The sequence below is a fragment of the Python bivittatus genome, unplaced genomic scaffold (assembly GCF_059951505.1).
Source record: "Python bivittatus isolate LINGU-HERP-01145 unplaced genomic scaffold, Pbiv_v1 ctg000050_np1212, whole genome shotgun sequence".
Lineage (NCBI taxonomy): Eukaryota > Metazoa > Chordata > Lepidosauria > Squamata > Pythonidae > Python > Python bivittatus.
In genome coordinates, this window is record NW_028277033.1 from 10,882,405 (window position 1) to 10,900,215 (window position 17,811).

Genomic DNA, 17,811 nt, shown 5'->3' on the forward strand with positions numbered 1-17,811 from the left:
CCTGCCCATAATAACCTAGAACAGAATTGTCACAGAGCGTCAATAGTCCTTCTTGCTGCGGTTCTGAAAAGGAACTTGGTAGAAGGGGGAGATGTCTGGAGGCTCCTGCATAGAACTATTTGGTATAAGGTCACCTCATGTTCCCTCTCTAAATGTAAGTTTCACTTTACTCGCACTTTCCCAGGCTTCATTTAAAAAAAAAATTGAAGTCATTTTTCTTCATCTAAATCTCAGTAGATGGCTCTTACACTGTTTCATCCCATTTTTAAAATTTAATCTTGGAAAAGTGTGTGTCAAGCCTGCTTGCCAAGTTGAAGCTGTCAGACGGTGTCGAACAGCCAACCAGTTTCCAGAAAGGAATCAAACAATCAGGATCATTCTTTTTATTATTTCTACAACATCTTAGAAAAGTGTTTTAGAAAATTGGGTATGCGCAGGTGTGCTCTTTGGAGTATGCAAAGTACATAAATCGACCTATCTTGTTCCCTATTTTTGTAGACCCAGGGCTTTTAAAACCGTGTTTGTAATATCAAGGACTATGATCTTGGCTGGTTCACAAATCAGACTCAGCTATAATGTCAGCTATTCAGTTTTAGCTTCATGTTGTTACATGAAGCTGGCTGTTGTGCTTTGTAAACTGTGGTTTATGGCTTAGTGTGTTATGGAAACCCAGCCAACTGTAGTTTAATTAAACCAAGATTAATTGAATCATGATGTGTGAATCCAGAAGATCTCACTGGGGCCCACCTCTACTGTTGTGTATATGTGGGATTGTCCTCAAATTTCTCCTTGGCCTAAACAGAGTTTGGGGGATGGTGAATACCCATTACATCACAAAGTACATCACTGATTACAAAACCCATTGATTTGCAACATTTGCATAATGTTGGGGGTCATTTTTAAGTAGAAGAGCCAGTCTGGGGTAGTAGTTAAGGCACCAGGCTAGAAACTGAGTGACCGCGAGTTCTGGTCCTGCCTTAGGACTCAAGCCAGCTGGGTGACCCTGGGCCAGTCCCTCTCCCTCAGTCCTAGGAAGAAGAAGGCCAGGGCCAACTGCTTCCAAAAATGTCACCAAGAAAACCGCAGGGACTCAAGAACGGCTCAAAGGCGCACATGCTCGCGCACACGCACACGTTAAGTGCCTCATCCAGACTGCTTTGGATGTAACAGACATGTTCATAATTTGGGGGGGGGGGTGTAATCTCACTCTTGTACCCGGAAGCAGTGGCTTTGGCACCTCGAGGTGCAGAGCAGCCTTTTAGAGGACACTGCCAGGACCACCCTCCAGTTGGATTGGGGGTTCTGCATCTCAGGGTGGGATTCGAAACATTCCTGCTACACACATACATGGCACAAGCAGGCTGGCTTTAGGCTAAGGCCAGGTACGCGCTGGCCTAGGGTGCCAAAGCTAAGGAGGGCAGCAGTGCTGCCCTCCTTCCACATCCGTCTAAAAATGCAAATGCTGGCGTTGGCCAGAGATGGCTCCATCAGTCAATGTCGCCTAGAGGTGCCATATTCTCTTGAGCCAGCAAGTAAATTGGTTTAACTGTAATAGCTTGTCTTCACTAAATATGAAAACTCCCATTGCAATAAAGAATTTCTAGATCAAACTAAAGCTTTAGAGGATCCCACTGAAGAAGGCATTGCCATTCATCTAGTCCATCCTCACTCTTGGTATTAATCGGACAGGTGGAGTCCAAGTGCCCGCTTTGTAGAGCCCATGGGGAGAAGAGTGGGAGAGCTCTAGTCTCCAGGCCAGCCTCAGCTTCCACTTCACCCAAATTGAATTTGAGAAAGGTTCCTGCCCTCACACACACACCAGTTTCTGCTTGCTGTATACATATGCCTGTATTTGATGGCAAGTTTATTTTGAAATCTATGAAACTGAACTTTCAGATAAATAGATTTTCTGTATAGTTACCTTAGGCAGTAAGTGAAAAACACTGAGGGGGGGAGGTCTTTCTTTATAACCTACAGGAGAAAGAGAAGCTACAATGCAGTTCTGGTGTGCTTATGTTTTTGGGAAGACAGAGAAGGATGTTTCAAAGGGGAAGAACTTAACCCCCTAAATATTTGGGGACATGAGTTCCTGCAGAAAGTAGAGAACTCTGTGTTAAGGATGAAGCACCCTCACTGTTTTTGAAAAGAACTGAGTTGTTTCGTTTATGAGGGAAGTTCAGAAAACCTGAAGCCCTTGAAGATTTATATACAGCATGCATTTTAAAAGAATATCTGCACTGTAGATCTGGGGCACTTTTTATCTTTAATTATTTGTAATAATTACAGTATTTTGATTTTGTACTATTCACAGTGCAGTCCTCTTTCCCTTCAGGGGTTTTCTGCTGTGCGGCAGTGTGTAATAGATCACCCTCTTTACTCTTCCTCTTCCTCCTCCTCCTCCTCCTCCTTTCTGTGTCAGCATGACCCAGGATGCCTGGTTTTGTGGTGGTTTAAACATTAAACATTCATACCTAGGGATTCTAAAACCTTTCTCCCCTAAATCTGTATGAAGATGGCCAGTGAAATGCAGATGGCTTAATGATGAATGGTTCCACTACGCACTCAGAGTAGGACACCTAGCCAATAAATAGAGTGATATTTTGATTGAGTAAAGAGCTGAATTACTGTGTTGGCAATGGACACATTGTTAGAGCTAAGAGGGCTTGATGGTGTGGCAAAGATTAGGGCCACAAGATGCTTTTGCTTTCCTTCCAGCACTGCAACTTTCATGCCCAAGAGGTCCACAGTCAAGGTTTGCAGAATTTGATTCTAGGCATTACTGGAACCAAAATGGCAGATCTGTCAAGCCCATGGCTTAGGAAACAGGAGGTTGGGGGAACCTCTAACCTTGAGGCCTGTTTCAGCTGCCATTGCAGCCAAATATGACCTGAAAAAAATTCCCACCCTCACATATACCCAGATATACCCCCTAACTTTCATCCTACTACCTGGAACCTCCATTTGAGTGCCCAAGTGAATCATGATTACTTTATTGTAGTTTTAACTTTTCTGGGAACATGGGAAAACTATTAGTTGTCTCTGCAAATGGGAGACCTTTTTCCTCATCCATTTTGCCTGCAGCACAAATGCTCTTTCTCTAAACACTCTGAGAAGTGCTTTTTTTCCCAAGCACATTGAATTTCATGGCTGAGGAAACTAATGGGAAGCAAGATACAATCCACACTGGCATTTAAAACTCTGCAGGTCCATTAGGCACTTATCCCTTTTCCAGCAGAAGTCCGTCTAAAGAATGACCTTGTCCATCCATGTTATACCACTCTTGTGCAAGAAGAATTATTTAACTTGGAGGGGTATTCCAGGTCATCAGCTGTTAAAATTTCCACCCTGCAGTCCAGGCAGAATTTTGAAATACAAGTGAGAATTCACAAGCCAGACGCTGGTCCTACAAGTTGTTTTAGTTTGGGCTGCCTGTTTTTGAAGGCTTTATTTATTTTATTCTTTGTGTGGATTTTGTAAACTACCCAGAGTCTTCCAAAATAGACGGCCATATTAAATTGAATAAATTAAATTATTGAGAGCTAAAGGAGAGAGCAGAAACATCATCTGAGGCTATTTCTTGCTGATCCAATCTGCTCAAGACAGCAGACTGGGACTAGAGATGTACAGACTGGGATATTTCCAATCCATTTACTGCCTTCTGCGTGTGTTCCTCCTGCCATGAATCCATTAGAGGCAATAAACTCCAATCTACTCCCAGCAAGATCTATGGTGAAAGTCTTTTACATCCCTAATAAGAATTTAATGTTTAGATGTTCTCTTGCATTCTCCTTCTTCTTCTCCTTCCATACTCAAAAGTACCCTGTTGATGAACTGGCTAACCTAGAGTTTTCATTCTGGTGTGTTGTTCTGTGTGCATATGTGTATCGAGTATTCATGTGTTCCTGTGTTGGATTTCTATCTTGCCTACCCTCCAGGATCTCAGACTACCTTCCATGGGGATTTCTCTTTATTTTGTCACTATAGCATAATCCTGTGAAGTGGGTGGGGCTGGGAGAGAATGCCTGGTCTGAAGTCACCCCAGGGCTTAGGGAGAAGAGCTGCACAAGGTCCTCAGGGCATCGCTGGGCAGCGGTCCTAGAGGCCTTGCCTGTGCGTGCAAACTCCTGCTAGGAGATCACCAAGCAGTCACGTGGAGCTTTCAGAAGGACAGGGGGCTGCCTCATTGCCCCTTCAAATGCTTTGCACAGCCTTAGTAGTTGACATGGGGACCTTCCCCATTTGCTCCTGCCTCTTCCACTTGCCCTTCTCTTTTTTCAAGGTCCTTTCTTGAATTGTATGTACAGCCACAGGAAAAGCCAAGGATGGTTTTACCTTGGAAAATAAGACTAGAAAACTGGAGGGGGGCGGTAGCTGAAACAGAATTTGAGTTTGAGTATTTCACAGTACCTTAATGTTCATGAATAAAACTAGCCTTTGTCTGAGCAAATAGTAGATATTCTTAGCCATAGACCGGATATCTTTATTTATGAAAATCATTAATGCTCTTACAGTATAATGCACAACATTTTCTGAAGCTACACGCTGTCATAATGATGAACACTACCTTGATTTATTTTGCTTTCCTCAACTGGTTGCTTTCCCTATTTAAGACACCGCCCTTCTCTGCTACGTATATTATCTTTCAGAGGTTTGGGGAAACAGAAACTTATTTGGAGAATCCATTTTGTCGGCTTTTGACTCTTCTTTGCACGTGAAAAGTGTGCGTGGCGGCACAAGCCGCTGCTGTTTTGCAGAGAACCTGAAGTAACCGCTGCAGAGTCTGGGAAAATGATCTCCATCCCTTGGGCACATTCGTCGCATCTCTTTCAGACAGAAGTCCATGGGGCTGATAAACAGTCCCAGGCTCCTGTGTAAAACTCAGGAATGTGAAAGTCACGTTGGTAATTGGGAGCCGCGTCTCACTGATGTCCTCCAGAAGAGAAGAAATGGCCAACGGGTCAAATATTATTACATAAAGGTTGCATCTTTTTTAAGCACTAACATTTTGACAACCACAAAGTAGCAAATAATATAGTTTTGACACAAGTCTAAATTATGGGGGGGGGGGCGCATTATAAGACATCAAGGGCTTTAAAATATTGTAAGGAAATTATTTTTATTGCATTTTTAAACAATATTTCAGCCTGCTGTAGGAAATTCAGGACAACAGATGTGATCACCTCCCTGTCATCTTTGTCATCTGCCCCAGTGAAGTAGGCTGGCTTTCGTTTGTAATCAAGGATGACATTTTTAGTTGAAGACCCTGAAGTTATAGCCGGTAGCCACTGTTGTTCCGATCCGATCCTGTTTGCTGCGTGTTTAGAAGACTAATCAGGGGTCTGCTTGACTGTCTCACTAGTAGGGCGGTGTTGCAGTCATGCATTTTTGCCTATAGAGATTTTAACCATAGGAAAATTAGAAACAATTTATTTTTGAGGTCACACCTTACAGAAGGTTTCTAAGCATCGTCCCCTAATTTATGTAACTATTAATGTAAATTGTCCCCAAACCCATTTTTATATGTAAAAACAGGCCCTACTTTAATTGCAAATAACCTTGCAATTTGCTTTTAATCCCAAATTACCCGAGCATAAACACTTTTTTTTACATGTAACTCCAACTCTTTGCATGCAACTTTCAGGAATATACTAAGAAATGACTAAGGGTAGACTCTGAAGCTAATGTTGGCCCCATGGCAAGGTCCAGTATCAAGTACATTCCCTTCCAATGGATTTCATGACAGAATTCTTTTACATCCTTATTCACATCTATCTTAAATAATACAGGCTGACATAGTCATTGACAGGATACTGTAGAGAAGGCTTCTGAAAAGCATTTGGTCCTCTAAGATTCCTTGCAGTCCTAGATCCCAGAGACCCCTTAAATTTATTAAAAGAACCGCCATTGTCCCATCACAACCAGTGATCACTGGAATTCATGCAGATGCAGACTCAGAAATCCAGTGTGGTGTCCTGCTGAGCTTAGTTGACTTTAAGATAGGTTGACAGGTGTGGAAAATGGGCTTGAGGGCCACTGTTTCCCACAATCTCTTTGCTAGGGATAAAGAGTGAAAGAGAGCTGTATCTACATTCTGTTGCTAAGCATTGGAGAAGAACCGGTCGGAAGCAGACTGGTAGGTTAGATAACACATGTGATGTCTCCATGTTTGATCAGTAGGTCCATGTCAACTTCTCTGGATTACTAACCACTACCACCTCCCTTTAAAACTTCCATATGGATGTGCTGCAATGTCCATATAATTTAATCCCAATATGTTAATGAGAAAACAGCCGGGCTAAAGAAGGTGTCAGAGAAGTATTGGCCGAAGCTCCTGTCCAGGTCTTAAGGCAGCTGGAAGTGAGGGATGGGTAAAACAATCTGCTTTTCAAGCAGGAAAATGAGTAGAAAACCGGCTGTAGCTGCCAGTTTACAAAGGATTGCTCCTTCTGCAATTAAAATTTTGCAAGACTTGGGATGTTTGTTCTGCAAGGGAAGGCAGCGATGAAGAGTAGGAGTCCGCTAACACAACATGGAATTAACACTGTGTTTGACAACTGTGATTCTTTTTAGTCACTGCTCATATGGATAATAATTTAATTATACAATTAGCCATTTGTGAATCAAGCATCTGATGGGAGAGGAGTGGAGGTGGGGAGCAGAGAAACAATTGCTTGTAGCTTCTTCCAAGAACAGTGACTCAGACATAGGCTTGCCACACACAGGGCAGTGGGCTTGGATGCCACGTGCCTGTTGTTCCCCGTAAGACTGAAGCCGTTTGGTCAAGATTTTGAGGGTGACCAGACCTGGAATGGAAAAATCCAGAAGAGCATTAGAAGGCAGCAGCAAAGAGCCATAGACAATGCCAACTGTTTGCTGCCCTCTAATGGTTGTCAGGCATTCTGCAAGCCACTTTGGGCAGTTCTAATATATTTTAAATTAGCACAGCACTTAAAACAGGATTCCTCAACCTTGGCAACTTTGAGACGAGTGGACTTCAACTCCCAGAATTCCCCAGCCAGTCTTGCTGGCTGGGGAATTCTGGGAGTTGAAGTCCACCCGTCTTAAAGTTGCCAAGGTTGAGGAGCCCTGACTTCAAAGATGTTCTGCATTTGATCCTGGGTGACTACAGCCTCAGGCGAAGAATGAACAACATGGAAGTCAACAGAGAAAGAAAGGATAAATATACACATGTGGACAATGTTAGGATACATTTGTGAAGAAGGTGGTTCTGCCCTAATCTGGGGCGGGACTGATTTTACCAGAATTCTAATTTCCTGTGAAAACCCTTCATGTCTTTGTCAAGCTCCTAAATAGCAACGCATGGCTAAGGAGGCAAGGTGCCCACGGAGTTTCCTAAAACAGGTTTCATGCCAGCAGTAAAAGGTTCAGGATACAGAATCCTGGACATTGAGCAATCAGAACTCCAGACCTCTATTTTGTGGGGGGGGGGGACTCATTATGATGGGATCTTTGAACTTCTTCCTCCCAGATTGTTTAACTGAAGAGCTAACAGCTCTTTTGCCAGCTAAGACTGAATCAGCAGCATCTGCTCTTCATTTGCCATCTTTTGAAATAATCCCTTTTCCTTCTCAGACTCCCAAGAGTTCTTTTCATTATTTTAAGCAATCTAGATTCAACCACTTGGGACCCATTCACCCATCATATAGTAGCAAACTGGGAGAGCTGGAGGGGTTACCAAGAGGTATGATCTCTGTGTCCAGGTGTGCTCCAAGCCCCATGTTCCCCTGCAAATCAGGATGGCTGTTAACCACCTCTCAAAACGTGCATTTTCCACATTCATACTTTTTGTGTCTTTACAGGCTGAACAAAATGTGCAGGGTAAGCCTCTACACCAGAGACTCCAGGGAATCCCACACCTTGCTGGTGGAAAGGTGGAAAGGCGAGAGAGAGAGAGAGACTCTGCATTTCTCCACCTGTCCTAACTCCAAACCTCTCTTCATACATGATCCTTCCCCTGCAAACAATGGGAAGGAATAGGTTCAGCTCAGCTTGAGAGACCGTGTAATTTAGCCCTCAGTTGGGAACACGGTGAAGGACTTGGGATGTCTTGGTTTGGTTGGCAGTCTAACCATAAGCGTTCTAAATACTTCCCCCTGAAAAAAAAATCAGGTCCCATCTTAGGCATTCTGTTTTGTTTGAGTTGCTAAAGTGGCCGTTTGCATGAATCAAATCAGATTTGTGTGTGTGCTAAGCAGAGAAATGGCTCATTAAACAAAGAAAGAAGGCACACATCAAAAGTACTAGACCATGAAAAACATTCTGTTTTCATTAAAAAGAAAAGGGGGAGGAAGAAAAACATTTTTCTGAACGTGTGATAAATATCTTCCCCAAGCCGTGTCGGGTTTTTGTGTCAGTTGAGAACCCGGCCTTAAGATAGATATTAGCTAGACACGAACAAGGCAGATTTAGTATTTAAGGAAATTAATTTCAGTACAAAACAATTGAGATTAGCTGCCCTGATGATTATATCAGTCTTTGGGGTTTGGAATGCTGGGTCCACCAAAAGGACCTTGGAAGGAACTAGGTTTACATGCACACTTCCCTTGGAGGCCGGTTTCCAAGTGCAGAAGCCCAGGATTATTCTGCAGCTGCTCTGAGCAACCAGCCTTTGAGAAATGCAGCCCAACCCAGCTGGAGAGGCCAGCCTGGGGAAGCCAAGGTGAAGCTGACCACCTGCAGCCTGCAGGAATCCAGAGGACCACTCTAGTGACCATGTGGCGCATGCAGCCCAGATGTGGCAGCCCTAAAACCATGATGTGGTTGGGTTCCCCACTACCTGCCAGTCAGGAGACCCAGGGTTGCTCACGGTTCGTTCACAGCAGATCTACAAGAAGGGAGCACGGGTGGAGAGCATGCTTAGGAAACGCAGCAGGGGTAGTACAAGTAGTAACTTCAAAAAACTGACCACTGTGAACAGGTCTCTGTTGCGCCCGCTGCTTGTGAACCTGCCTATGTTGAGCTAAGTGGGCCGGTGATCTTTGCAAGCAATCCAAAAAATAAAGTGTGAATTGGCACTATGAAGACGCCTATCTAGGAATGGGATTTCATTAGGCTGAAGGTCTACTTGCCCTTGCTGAAGCTCTCTCTTGAGCAGGAAGTTTGGTTAAGAGTTGGTATGATAGCATAGGGTATATGAAATAATTCAAGGGAACAATAGATGGTTTGGGATTCATTTTTAATATAAAATGTAGTTTTAAAAGACCTTTAAAAATGGAGGAGAAAGCATACCCAAATGCAGGTATAATCATCTTATTCGCCAACATTTGAACTCTTCAAGAACAAAATGTAGAGAGAAGCTGTTGTTTTAATTGAGTTGGCCCTGAATTTTCCAAATTCATAGTTAATGGTCCATAACTGCAAAATGATCAAGAGACATGAACTTAAAAAAAAAAAAAAGTTGTGTGATTTTTTTTTACTTGAAGAAAAGGATGAGTAGCAGCAAACACAAAGGAGCTTTACAAATTTCTGAATAGAATGGAGAATGAATAGAGGGGCGTTCTTTTCTTTCTTCTGGGAATTCACTCAAAGAAATCTGGATTGTCAGATACATTTTTTTGTATTGCATTACAGTCCTTCAATGCTTTTTAACAAGGGCTTGAAGTCTGAATACTTAACCGTAAGTCCTCAGGTAGGAGATTAACCAATCTCCCTGAGATAAAAGCCATTTTTGCCTCCTAGCGACCACAAGGATTGTTTTTCTCCATGGGGATCTATCCTTGACTTGTTCTTTCAGGTCTCCCAATGATGCCCTCATCGCCATATAACTGAATCCATCCATCTTGCTGCTGGTCCTCCTCTTCTTCTCTTTCCCAGCATCAGAGCCTTCTCCAGAGAGTTGGCTCTTCACATAAAATGTTTGAAGTAGGATAATTGGGGCCTGGTCATTTGTGCCTCGAGTGGGAACTCTGGGTTGATTTGTTCAATGATCTAGCAGTTTGTTTTCTTGGCTGTCCAGGGTGTTCTCAGGAGTCTTCTCCAACACCAACATTCAAAGACGTCAATGCTCTTCCTATCCTGTTTCTTCAAAGTCCAACTTTCACTTTGATTGGGCTTTAAAATTAAATATTAATTTATAATATATCAATTTTGTCATCACTTTCACCCAATATTACTGTAGATCAGTGTTGTCCAAACTTGGCCACTTTAAGATGAGTGGACTTCAACTCCCAGAATTCCCCAGCCAGCCTGGCTGGGGAATTCTGGGAGTTGAAGTCCACTCATCTTAAAGTGGCCACGTTTGGACAACATTGCTGTAGATTATTGTTATACAAACATTTTGGTGCATTCCTTTTTCCCAAAGTTACTTTTAAAAAAATAAATACTGTACATAAAAGGAAACCACTTCACAAAATTCAGGAATATATTTTATGAAATGTTACTGTTCTGTTTATGCATTAGTCTAAAAAACTAACCAGTTTTTATTAAAATAAGAATTAATTTCTTTCCCCTCTCTTATCTTAGATTTTTTTACAAATCAACTAAGTTGCCTGCAGAATTCTGAGTAGTTAACCTTCATTGCAAAATTTTAAATTGCTGTAATTCTGCTGCTTGGAAACAGACATGGAAAAAGAAGAAAACTCTTTTAACGATCTCAGAGCTCAGAAGAAGGTTCCAACTTTGAACGGGCGTGCTATAGGACCCCACCAGACAGATAGTAACCAATTCAAAGGAGATCAAATGAGGATGGATGGAGTATGCTGAAATACCGAACAGTAGAGATGTCAACATCCAATGACACGGTGGCCAACCAATTAAAATAAGTTAATCTACATTCCAGTACCAAAAAAAGGAGACTTAACAGAGTGGGCAAACCCTTGTACAATGTCCCTAATTTCCATGCTAACAAAATTATGTTTAGGATTTGTATTGGAATGTAGATTGGCCTCTTCCAATCGGCTGGCCACGATGTCATTCTCCAGATTTGCTGGCATAGCTTGGTGAGAACGCTGACTGATTCTTCTTCTGTTGCCTACCATATTTCAGTGGGTCTTCCATCAGTTCCTGTAGCCTTCCGACTTGGTAATGACCAGAGTGCTGCCCTAACTTCACCTTCTATATTCCTAGGTTCTTGTAAGTAGGGAATATCTTCTAAGGTTTCTTAGATGTTGACATCTCTGCTGTACAGTATTTCAGTACTCCTTCCACCTTTGTTTGATCTTCTTTGAGTTGGCTACTATCTGTTCACTGGCATCCTTTAGAATACCAATTCAAAGTTGGAATTTCCTTCTGAGTTCAGAGATCTTTCGAAATATTTTCCTTGTTTTTCCATGTCTGTTTCCATCATCATCATCAACAAAAATAATAATAACAATACCCCAAAGATTTGGAAGGTGATATTTCAGGAGAGGAGTGGTAAGTTTTGAAATCCAATTTTTAAGATTCTTTCCCCAATATTTATTAACTGCTTTTCTGCTGGAAAAGCAACTAAGAGGGATTTCAAACACTCACTTTTATCACAAAGTGTAACATTTTCCTCCAGCAATTCTGTCCTCCTACCCTTGGATAGAGCTACAGAGCCCGGAGAGTAACAGATTTAGGTTTTGCAAGGGGGGAGCAGGAGGGTGAAAGCTTCTGTGGTTGGAATAGTTCTGCATTTCTCCCAAATATTTATTTGTGGCTTTGTCCTCACTCCCAACTGGCATAGGACCCTCTAAAAAAATATTAATGACAATATAATAATAATAAAAATGACAACAACTGCAAGGAAATTCAGCTCAGGCTAAAGCAAGCGTCTCCACCATTGAGAGAACAGCTTCTGCTGAAATTGTACAAAAAAATGGAGAGAGTTTTGTCTACAGTCCAGCTAAAACACTAGTTCTCACGGGGTTTGCAATGAAGCATTAAACATATTCTTTATCCCCCCCGTTGAACTCGTCCATAAATTAGGGAGGGAGTTTATGCAATAATGGAGCTGACCCCTGGATGCTGTGCCTGCCTGAAAGGAAGACTAAATCCCTCTCCAAATAATCTTCTTCTAAAACGGGAGGGCTCTCTTAGCTTCACCGGGACGATGGTAAGGGAGGCAGCTCAGCTCTTCTGTCGCACGTTCAGATGGGGAGGTCATTGCCGATGAAGGTGCGCTCTCAGCATGGGCAGGTACAGCCTGCAGTTCTGCCTGACTGAAAATCAGCGCGCCTGATTGCATTTCTGGGTGCAGCCCCAGGACCATTCGCAGCGGCAGATGGAAAGCCAGCCCTGAGCGTTGGTGGCCAGAGAGCCCTTCCTTGGCACTCTTTTCTTTCCTCTTTGCCCCGACAGCCTGGCAGACGGTCCTTTTATGAGTCATGGATGACTCCTTTCCCCGGGCACCACCTTCAGGGGGAATTTGGGGCTACCCATTTCCTTAACTGCTCAAAGCTGTAATGCAGCAAGTGGCTTGGCCCCGAATTGGGGGTTCTCTCTCTTTTCGGCTCTGTAATCCCGCAGAGGGTGCAGAAACGCATTTGATCCTGCAAGACAAGAGTGCCGCCAAGGAAGTGAGCCTTCCATTAGCCACCCACACCTTTCCGTGGACAGGATGCAGCTGAGGGAGAGGCCAGGTTTGTTTGTGTATTTCAGGGGTGCTCAAAAAAGTCACGATGGGGGAAGCAATGGAAGCCCCGCCTCTTTTCTAAGGGCATCACACTTGCAGCACTTATGTAAAATAGAGGCAGGGCCTTGATCCCACAGTCATGGCTGGCATTATGACTTTGCTGATCCCCCGTGGATGCTCCTGGTTTATTGCGTTAAAAATAGAATATTTTATTTCCATGAAAAACAGTGTTCCAGGTTACGAACCACCCTAAAATGCCAGTAAGGCAGACAATTACAATTAAAACAAAAACAAAAATATCAAAGGAAAAAAAATCAGATGCCTTCACACGTTCAACGCCAGTTTATTGTGGTGTGTTTTTTTTATTCTTCTCCTGTTTATAAGATTTATTTTCTGTTTTTCAGTAAGGTAGTACATTTTTGTTCGCTGTTTTGACCTGTTTAGCTCCAGGCAGGGGCTTTCCAGATCATAGAAGCTTGAGTGGAAACACCTCCGTTCTCTCTTCTGACCCAGGTGAAAACCTCATTTGTGGAGGTGTTTTGAAGTAGATGCTTCCTTTCTTTCCTTCTTTTCCTTTAATTTGATGGCGGATCTTGTTTCATCATACTTAGCATCCTTTATGTTGTGTGGGTCTGAGACCCAAAGCTCAGGTTTTTAAGTGATTGAGCCATGCCTTAGTCAAAGCTCAAGATATTTTCAGCCTTTTGCTTTCAGGGGAAAAGACGTGAGCAGCCAGTCTTTGACCTCCTGGATACTTCAGGAAGATCCAAAAGACTCCACTCTGGCTGGATTGTGGCCTTTTATGAAGTACACCCCAATTCTTTTGCCAATGATTTTGGAAGACAGCCTGACTGTTCTAGTCTCATAGTAGAACCAAGTCTGCTTAGAGTTGAGCTCTAGGCCTAGTGGCTTCAGGGACACCCCCATGTTGTTTTCTTGGCTTTTCCACTGTCTTCTTCTAGGATGTTCTTTTGACTTCCTCATCTAGCCTACAGCCTTGGGGTTTCCTGACAGTCTCTCATCCAAGTATTAACCAGGTGTGACCCTGCTTAGCTTTTCAGATCATTCAAGGTGAGCTAATAAGGGCTGCTACCTAGCAGAGCTCTGGTCTGATAGAATTGCACCATAAAAATATTATTTGCCATCATTGCTGCTGCTTTTGGGGAGTATCCAGTTTTGTGTGCCTCAGCTGTCCTCATGCAATGGGGTTTTCTATTTCCCTCCTACTTCCTGAAGCCTCCTCACCTGAAAAAAGTCTGTTTGGGATTGTTGTCTGAGGAAATTCTGAGAGTTGGTGAAGAATTTCAGGTAGAATAGAGAACTGCTCTCTCCAAAGTCCAGTAAAGAAATTCCATCAGCAAAGGTACACTGAATTCCAGCCATGATTATAACAATCAAACACTGATATTCCTGCTTGTAAGAATTCAAGAACCTTTGAAATATCCATATTCAAAATCTGCAATTAATTTTTGTGCTCATTTTTCCCTGGTTGACAATTAGTAGGTTGAAGTTAAATTAGCAAAGGAGTCATTTTTTTTTTAATAATAAATGTTCTATCTGACTTTAATTACTTCATAATTCTCTCCGGATAGCTTTAAAAATCACAGTGGCTCAGTCCTACTTTTTCTGTGAATTAGACTGGTAAGTCTTAACCAACATTGACAAACCCTTAATCATGGAAAACAATTACGTGGCTCTTGCTGGCAGGTACAGCTAGTGGGCATGTAAGTGCTCATGGTCTGTGTGCAAAGAAGCACATTGTGTAGGCCCTACTTAGCTATGTCTGTGCTCCAGCCACCCTGTGCATAGAGTGGCTTGGTGACCAATGTTAGGTCATACTGTAAGATGTTTACCCAGGTACCTGTGTAGACTCTGTCACCAAAGTTTGTGACAGAGTGGACTGTAGCCCTTCCGATTTCGGTTGGGTGGTCATCTGAAACATTTTTGAATACTCCTGACAGTTAATGGAAAATCTTGGGGAGAAGGCTAGCAGAAAAAAGTAACAGATAGAGCCTGAACCCTTTGCTTTGCTCATTTATACTTGCAAGAGTTATACGGGTTGTCGAAATGTTCGGTTGCTCAGACGGAGGAAGCTTCTCTTCCAGTGAGCTCCTCTGAATAAAGGAGAGACGTACCTGATCTAGATTCTGGTCTTTCTATCTGGGAGGCCCCTGGCTCTCAGGATGGAAGTAAACACCAGGAGGGATTCAACGTAATAGCAACCCTGCTCTGAAATCCAAATAAGATGGAGGTATTTTAAATTTTAGATGGGACATTGTTTTACTGAATGGAGGAGCCAAGCTTCAACATTTGAAAAGCATCATGTCCACACCCACACGCCCACCTCCTGCCCATGTTGACTGGGGTACTGCCCTTCCCGGACCCAGCAGGGCCCAAGATGCTCTGCTATGGGACATGGAGTGGCAACAGTGCCCACCTCCAGTTACCAATACACCCAGTGTCCAGAACTCAGTTACTTGGTGCAATCCCACAATTGCCTCTTCTTTTCCTTAGCTGTGAGAATCCAGCTGTACACAATTAACATGCTGCTGCCTATCCTTGAAACCCCAAGTCTGCTACTAAGGTGGCCGCCTCCCTCGGCCTGTTGCCAGGGAGGGCATGGCCCCAGCTCCTGATCTCCGCTGTATTTTGCAAATCTTACGTTCACCAACTTAATCTTCTGTCTATATCAGAGCTATCTATTCCCTCCCATTTCCTGAAGAAATGTGTATTGAACAATACTCTCCAGTTGTGCTCTTGCTAACCAGGGCAATGTTTTATCCACACCTATGCAGGGAATAAATCACAAGACAGCGGGATTGCAGAGATGGAAGAGCTCCCGGTTCCACACAACATCAAGATTAGCAACATCACTTGTGATTCTTTCAAGATTTCGTGGGACATGGATTCCAAATCCAAGGAACGCATCACTCACTATTTCATTGATCTAAATAAGAAAGAAAACAAGAATTCCAACAAGTTTAAGCACAAGGTAGGTCGTCTATTCCTGTTGGCAGAAGGAGCTGCGTGAAGCATTAAGGAATGTGGGCTTCTGATTTCTGTACTCAAGTCCTCAAAATGTCTCTACCAGTAGTATGGGAAAGGGGAAAATAATGTTAAATTACTGACACAGAAGGGTTTTCCCAAAGAAAAGGCTACCACTGAACCCCGTGTGTAAGCTTCTAGCACAGGTTTAAATTTTTCCATAGCCCTTGCAGTGGTTTGGTACCTCTGTTTGGTCCAGACCAACACATTTTATAAACCATCAGGGGCTTAATAGGCCCTTGATTTTGTGGACTGCAAAAGTGGGGAAACGTAGCAGTGGATGTGTACTATAAGCCATGTTGGATTTCCCCCCGGCTGTTTTCCAATTTTCAGTAGCTATCTTCTACACACTTACTACAGAGGAAACTCCATTCCATTTACTGGGGTTAGTATGTATGTATGTATGTATGTATGTATGTATGTATAACTCATTTGATCATTTCTATATCACCTTTGAGATAAACGTTTGCATGAAGTTTGCTTGAAAATGTACATTTTCATGTGCATTTCTCCTAATACATACATTTGTGTGTATTCGTCTAGAATTTTATGCAAGTTGCTTTCCTAATATAACGCATTTATATTTATTATATCTCGGCAGAATGCTGCATTTGGCTCTCCCTCATGAGGTGTTGAGCCCTGATTGAGCCAGTATTCAAACAGTAGATGAAACTGAGGCAGAGCTATTGACAAGTGGGAAGAAAGGAGATATTATTTGGGGGGTTGGCCATAGCACGCATGTAGACCACATCGAAATAGCAGTGACTCAAGTCATTAGGAATAGTCAATTCCAGAAAGTACAAGCGGTCCAATATATCTGAAGCTTCAGCTCAATTCATGCCAATATTTTTCTATTATGACTCCATAGTTAGCTAGATGCCATCAAGTCAACAGTATGCAGAGTAACAAGATGGACAAAGGCTGGCCGTCATGAATTGTTTTTAGGAAATAGTCCAACTGGTTTTGAAACTTTCTTAGATATTATCTATTTCAAATCTCTCAGCAATTCCCAGATTTACAAAAATTAAATTATATAGAGAAAGAGAATGAAAAAGCAGTGTGAACCATTGTGTTCTTGTATTCTTGAGATTCTATTTGTTTCTCTGTAAGTAATTATTGTGATAGTAAAATGGCTTTTCCACTGCTATCAGGCTGTTATTGTTTAAATGGTCAAATACATCATTTAGTTACTGAATCTAATTCAGTCTGGATAATTTTTACACCCATGCTGCATAGCTTTGTGTTTTCAGATAGAAGAAAAGCTGTTAATTAAAAAGAAAGGCAGTAAATATCAAGATGTCAAGTATTTGCCCTGTAAAGTACTTTGAAAAAAATAATAAAATATGCATTTGAAGGACTAGTAAGGATTCGAAAACTAATAGTATTTTTTAAAGATCTTGACCCTGAGGATGTGAGTAGGTTAAATCAGTGGCTGTTATAAAACCAATGAAAATTATTTATTCCAACTAAGGCTGCCTTTAGACATGTGCTCTAAAAATTATTAGTCTTCCACTGTTCTGACTCCAATGATGATGGCAATGTGTTGAGCCAACAACAGGGTTCCAGGTGCAAATTTGAACCCCCAAAGTCTTGGGTTCATGGATTTATTTCAGTCTAGCATCATACGATTAAATGTAATTGTTGTTGTTGTTGTTGTTGTTGTTGTTGTTATTATTATTATTATTATTATTATTCGGCATTGACAAAATCACCACCAGTCAATTGCAAAAGGCAGCTTTACTTGGAACAGCTTATATCCTGAGATGATACCTTTAACACCATCAAACAATATCTGCCTATCCCAGGTCCTTGGGAAGGACTCGATAGTTGGATAAAAATGCCAAATCCAGTCTAAACATCTGGCTGACTGTGTGATCAACCATAATGGTACTATGGCATAACTGCCCAATGTTGCTGGGAGTCAGGTGGCATATAAATAATAATAATTATTATTATTATTAGAGTCAATAATGCAAAATTTTATGCAGATCTCCATTTAGAATGCACATTTAGAATGCATGCTACTCCTGAGCAGATAAATCTTACATTCCTTTTGGAGGCAAAGAATTAGTCCTCGCTTAATGACCACAATAGGGACCGGAAAATTCATTATTATGTAGGACGGTCATTAAGTGAGGCATCATGTGACCACATCCAATTTTACAACATTTTTTGCAGTGGTCACTAAGCGAATCACTGCAGTTGTTAAGTGA

The 17,811-nt window shown here is 42.2% G+C and overlaps 1 protein-coding gene across 1 annotated transcript in view; it reads left to right on the forward strand.

Annotated features, from left to right (window-relative positions):
* The window catches only part of PHYHIPL (phytanoyl-CoA 2-hydroxylase interacting protein like), a 44,886-nt gene that overhangs the window by 17,526 nt on the left and 9,549 nt on the right, over positions 1-17,811 (forward strand). Inside the window, exon 2 of the mRNA XM_007431837.3 lies at positions 15,349-15,545. Within this exon, the coding sequence (XP_007431899.1) occupies positions 15,349-15,545 (197 nt within the window). The remainder of the gene's footprint in view (positions 1-15,348; positions 15,546-17,811) is intronic.